This window comes from Centruroides sculpturatus, unplaced genomic scaffold (genome assembly GCF_000671375.1).
Source record: "Centruroides sculpturatus isolate CEXI.00-Female unplaced genomic scaffold, Cexi_2.0 scaffold1538, whole genome shotgun sequence".
In the NCBI taxonomy this organism is placed as follows: Eukaryota; Metazoa; Arthropoda; class Arachnida; order Scorpiones; family Buthidae; genus Centruroides; species Centruroides sculpturatus.
This window is the reverse complement of record NW_019385717.1, coordinates 87,746-94,146: the sequence shown is the minus strand read 5'-3', so window position 1 is coordinate 94,146 and position 6,401 is coordinate 87,746. Positions and strand designations below refer to the sequence as shown.

The 6,401-nt window shown below is 33.4% G+C and overlaps 1 protein-coding gene across 1 annotated transcript; it reads left to right on the top strand.

Moving 5' to 3' along the window:
- Positions 1 to 2,645: 2,645 nt before the first annotated feature.
- Positions 2,646 to 4,851, top strand: LOC111641491. Its single transcript, XM_023387664.1, has one exon. The coding sequence runs from the start codon at positions 2,737 to 2,739 to the stop codon at positions 4,753 to 4,755; it is 2,019 nt and encodes a 672-aa protein (XP_023243432.1). The 5' UTR covers positions 2,646 to 2,736; the 3' UTR covers positions 4,756 to 4,851.
- The last annotated feature ends 1,550 nt before the right edge of the window (positions 4,852 to 6,401 follow it).

The window sequence follows — 6,401 nt, the reverse complement described above, 5'->3', positions numbered from 1 at the left end:
ATAGAAAAATGATCATTTATTATGTTCCTGTCAGTGGCCATTGTTCACAGGTTTGACGGTATTAGAGAGGTTGCGGCCGAAGTTTTCATCTCTAAAACGTCGAACGTCGAACGTCGAACGTCGCTCAACGTTCGACGTTCGACGTTCACGTTTTACAGATGAAAAACTTCGATCGCAACTTTTATGTATTTGGAACACACAATAAAAAACGAGATAACTGACTTTTGGGCCACCCTTATTTTCTTATTTAGAGTTTTTTTAAAAAAAAACTGCATTATAAATGAATACGAATATCGATTGTATTGAATCCAGCAAGTTCTGTGATTATTATCGCAATTTTTTACAGATCGCGACCCCCTCATTAATCATGTGGTTTATTGTAGAATAATCCGAAAATAGGTCAGATTATTTAGAAAATAAAAGTGGAGTCAGCATTTATTATTCTAGAAAAAAAATAAATAAATAAACAGGTATTATTCTCATTTAAATTCTTCTTTTCTAGAACGTACAATAGCATGATTAAGATGAATATAAGCGAGAGAAAGCTGGATAGATATCATTTTTATTACTTTCCTAATCATTAAAGGAGGTTTTTGAACTAAAATGCCCACACTTTAAAGAGTCACGGAGGATATTTCTTTATATTTTCACTTCTAAAAGATCTCATAAGGAAATTACCTTTTAAGTAATACAGAAATGTAAATGTTATACCCGTAAACGTGAAGGGAAGAATATTGAATAATATCGCCCATTATGCCATTCATTTAGCCATATTTTTCACACTTTACGGAGAGAATAATACTAATGATTTTGATAAGTAAATTATATACAGTATATATATATATATATGATAAAATAAGTAAAAGTAGTGAGGCAATGCACGTGAAACTCTTACATTATCACGATTTTTATAAAATATTGCGACCGAATGTCAAGGACATTCATCAACTTTTGTGTCGAAAAAACAAGATGGATAGATGGCGATGGTCACGGAGTCGTGAGAATAGATTTTAAAGATATTTTATGTTCCTATTGTTCAGTTATAAGAGCCAATGTAACTCCGATGAACGTTTCGGTTCAACTTCGATCCTTACTCCTTAAAACTTATGTATTCTTTTAACACCGCTTAAGCCGTTCTACGATNCTTATATATATATATATATATTTATAGATTTTAAAAATAATCTTTGACATATTTTCAATAAACCAGGCATATAAATCAAGATAAAATACATGATTTTCGGTATAATATACAGTATCTAAAACAGTGTGACATTTAACCTACATCTAAATTCTCTACATCTAAACAGGAAAAGAATATTTAAACTCGTCTAAATAATCATGTTTCATATGCCATGCCGTATTTTCAGCCTAGTTTTGATGTTTGTTTATATTATCAGCTCGTTCTGAGTGAAGAGAAAGATGTCACAAGAAGGAAAAAATAAAATAAAGGATGAGTTTCGAAATTTCCATGCTTTATATATGTATATATATATATATATATATATATTTTAGTATTAATTTTCAAAAAATAAATTGCCACACCCTACAATGAAAGAAAGAAGTGTTGTATAATTAGGAATAAATTATGTGTCATTCAGTTTCGACCGAATTTCCTAAAATGTACAGTTCTAATATTCTATTTTCTAGAGATTTTGTAATCGTTTAGCATGATGATCATTTTAAAAAAAAAACGCTTGAATAATCTCTGTTAAGGTCAGAAATAATTGCTGATGCATCTTATCGATAGCCATAAAGAAAAGTAAAAAATAAGTATAAAAGACTTAATTGTTCAAACAATAGATGAGCTAGTTTAATAAATGTTCAGAAAACTCGAGATAAATAAGAAAAATCATCTGGTTTAATCAATAAAAAAAAAAAACGTTTTCAGGTGTATACAAACAGGGGATAAAAACAAAAAATTATATACACGATTAAGTCTTTCCGGTTTGAAAATATGTCTATACGACTACCAGCTTATTGTCCAGTATAAGTTATTTCCTTGTTAAAAATTGGCATAAAACCAAACACCTTTAACTTATTCACGCCACGTCGAACTTTTAAGTAAGTTTAATTTCACTTTACGTTGTCGATCTCGGACGTGATTTTTACAGACAGGTGTTTTTTTTTTTGTATAATTGTCTAGCAGTCTAAATAATTATTCTAGTGGACGTAATAGTACTACCACTACCTTTATGTTCCATGCAAATGATGCGTTTAAAATGCTGCGTATATGATAATACACCCCTTATTGTTAAGTATAATTTTTGGGATATTCCCCCCCTATTTAAGCTTTATATATATATATAATATAATTATGCAAATACATACGTATACTGTAACTAACCTTGATAAATTGCCTGGAAAAAAAAATCTCGTGTTGTTGGCTCCACCAAAACAATTTCCCTTTTAATTAAATTTATTATTTTAATTTTTTAAAAAAAATTTTCTGTATTTAGAAGAAAGGAGAGCGAGTAAAATTTCCATTTTACTATAAAAATAAACATTATAATAATTTTTTTTAAAAGATTTATACTTGTATTATCGATAAAATGGACGTGAGTCGTGCCACGTGATTGGTCAAAAGTTTCGCACGTGACCGTCGTCGAGACTCTCAACTACTTGCCTTACCAGTTTGGCAAGACAGAAGATGTAGGACAGATCCCGTATTTGGACGGCGGATCAGAACTAGGCCAAATTGCCGACTGCTTTCGCCATTGAACGGTAGATGCGGCTATGGGGTGCAGAGGGGTGACACCGTGTCCACCGGACTTATTCCGTGTACGTTACTTGGGAAGCACCACTCTTTCTTTATCCAGAAAGCAAATTGGCATCGGTGTCCTTCAGCGACCGTTATTGGAGTTATACTCGGCTGCACGAAGGAGAGGTGATGACCATAGGAAAAGTTCTACTCTGACGCTCAATCAGCGATTAGATATATCCGATTACGGCTTGGTCGTGGCCAAAAACGATCGGGACAACTCCACCATCGTCATCAAGGTGATCACTCCCGTTTCCAACATTGCACTGTGGGCTGCTGTACGTTTTCATTCGAAAATCGGTAAAAGAAGAAGTTTCGCAGCTTCCTTCGCTCCGATTGCCTGCTCGGAAGGGATCGTCGATCCTAAATGGTACATACAATTAGGTAACAAGCAACGTTTTCTGGTCAGTTTGACTCATCCGTCTCTGTTTACGTGTCTGTTACGTCGTGTGGCTTCACCGAAATCGTTCGAGTGCCACGCATTCGTTTGTGCAACGGCAGAAGATGCATTGACCATCAGTTCGCTACTGGGCAATGTCAAGGATCAGCGTAATAGGTTAGGATCGATTTCTCCTTTCTCGGATTCCACTTATTACAAGAACAGTCTATTAAGTACCGAGCTACTTTACACAGAAGACGATACTGTCACTGACGTTACCATACCGCACAGTCCACTAACACCGTCGAGTGGATTCGATTATCGTAAATCGGATGTTTTGGATGATAATAATCAATTAGCTTCGTCTTTTTCTGATAGTACTTGTGTTTTTTCTGATGGAAGACAGAGTAACGCATTTATTTCCGATAAAAGTTATACGGCATCTCCTGTAGAAATGGTCACTCTGAACGTGCAGAATACTCAGAAAAGATTTCATACGAGAGGAGGAGATACTATGACTATAAGTAAAACAATGGATTTTGGAAGTGAAAGTGAAGCTGGGTGGTCTAGCAAATGGGAGCCTGCAGTGCCTCCGAGGAGAAACCGTAAAAGTAAGTCACACCGAAGTGAACCTTTATTGCAAATCGAAGAAGAGCATAGAGCGGAATATGCAAATAGCACGGCCAAAAACTGGGAAAAGGAAGAACTTTCTGAAACGTTGGATTTTAGTAGTGAAAGTGATCTATCTTCCGGTTCAGACAGTAGATTTTTAACCATTCATTCTCCACATTCCGTAACTACTGATTCCGATATTGATTACAGAATTAAAACGCAAGATACTTTAAGGAGATCTTTCCATTCCGAGAGGAAACGTTTAAATAACGGATTCGGAAATGGGCACAGAGAAATCGAATGTAAAAATTGGTCATCGGATAGTCCTACTCAATTTATTCCTTCGTCACGTTCTGCAACAATTCCAAGAACAAAAACGAAACCGAAAGGTATTCGATGGTGTTCTGACGAACCTAGACCTCAGCGACCAAATTTTTTAGTTGCAATTAAAAAATTCAGCATGAGATCTTTTAATAGAGCCAAATTTCGGACTGATAAATTAATAAACAGTTTTCGTTCGAAAATAACTAAAATGAAAAGTAAGGATGCCGTTAGTTCTACCGATTCTGCTTACGAAACACCAGAAGTTTGTCTACGTCCCGATGGGAATACATCTAGGCAAAAAGTTTGGAGATTTAGCAACACGGAACCAGTCAATTCTCGAAATTCTAAAAGTTTAAGATATCCGTCTGCTTTAGATCAAGCCGAAAGTTCGTCCGGATCACAATTGGGAAATTCATTAATGAGGCAAACTCCCCATCGTAAGAAAAGACGAAGACGGAGAAGATGGCAACCGGGACCAAAATCGTCATCGGATTCGGGTGTAGAAGAATATCATTCGGATTATTCCGATACATTAAATGGAATGCAAAAATCGGAATCCGAATTAGAACACTTTGCTAGTAAAGTAAGTTTAGTCAATGTAGAACATGGTATGTCACCATCGGAATTTCGCAAATGGTCTAAAACAAACATTCACGAAGAACTGGGTTATATACCATAGAGATTCCATCGAAAACCAGTGTGAAATAATTGAAATAGTCCGAAGAAACAATGCATTGTGCCATATTGCATGGGCGAATAATTTCGCGAAATTAAATTCTAGTACTTATTAATTGGAAAATATTCTTTAGTAGTATAATAAATTATACAGTTTCTTTTTAAATTACATTTTTATTCTTAAATTATTCATTTATATATTCATCTGGACGGCAAGTATTGTTTATTTTTAGGTTATCTCTAACTGAAAATAAAAAAACAAGGTACATCTCTATTACTTCAATTCATTATCGATCCTTTCAGTTAGATAATGAATACAACTCTTTTGTCTTCTAATTAGTGTCATCTCTTATTGTTTTTGTATTCTTTTATTAAAATTGATGCGACTATCATGACCGCCTTTTAGACAATGTAAAAAAATGTTAACTAAATATTGAACATTGGCATGCTCTAAGGAAGTTTTATCGTACATTGTTTTGACTTTATTTCTTTTCTTAAACGGGTGAGCTAATTCTAAATCGTGCGGATAAACAAGATAGTGTTGTATCCGTGACAACTATGTTGGAAGCTTGCTCAACGAGTAAGACTTATTTCCAGTTTAAAATAGAATCTGTTACCGAATACCATTATAGACCATTGACATACAAGCAGTCAGTTAAGTTTACAGGATAAGATTTAATAGAAGTATTTATGTGTAGACACTGTTTACAATGGAAAAAAACAAAACTGTATACGCTTAGGCGTATGTAGACATATTTTTTGTAGTATTAAGCTTTTAATTTAGGCGTTTTTAACGTTAGAAATATTCGAATATGAGCTAATTCTACTACTGTTACTACACAATTTCTTTCGTCATGTAAATTTTTATTGTTGTTTCAAATGTTGATATCATAGTTATTTATGGATAGTGTTTCATTGTGGTTCATCCAGTTTTAAAGAAATTTCACCGACACATTTCCTGATTTTCAGGAAATTCAATTTAATTAAAAGGTGTTCTTAAAAATCATATAAAATAATACTAATTCGTATAATATTTACTATTTTACTGCTATCTTTCATTATCTCTATACAAGTATATAAAAACAATATGTTTCTATTTTTCTATAACTATAATTAGCCTTTACCTATTTTGTTTGCATAAATACTACTTAATTTAACGTAGTATAAATATACAAGCAGAGTTTGAGGTCATTTCTATTTATATTCGTTCAAATCAATAAGATTTCCCTTTCAGATGAAGGGCAAATCATCAATAAAACAAATTTATTAAGCAATTAAATAATCAAGTTTTATTTATAGTTATATTTACTCATAATAACTAATTAAAATTTCTGTCAACACTTAAATAGAAACTTGTTTTACTTCAATTAATGTATTTATTATAATGATTAATTACAAATAGTCTCGCTTTACCATCCCAGTGGCGCGTTATAGCTTCGTGGTACCCGAACAAATTTGAATTAGGGGGCCTCATATACAGTGTTGACTTCAAACATTATTTTTCTGGAGAATTTTTTGGGGAAATATTTTATTATAAAAGATTGGTTTGGGGCATCCTGTTGGTGGGGTCCCCTGGCAATTGCTCTTTTTGTCCGTAGGATAACGTGCCACTGTACGACCTTACTGATCAAATTTATTGTTATAATTTCA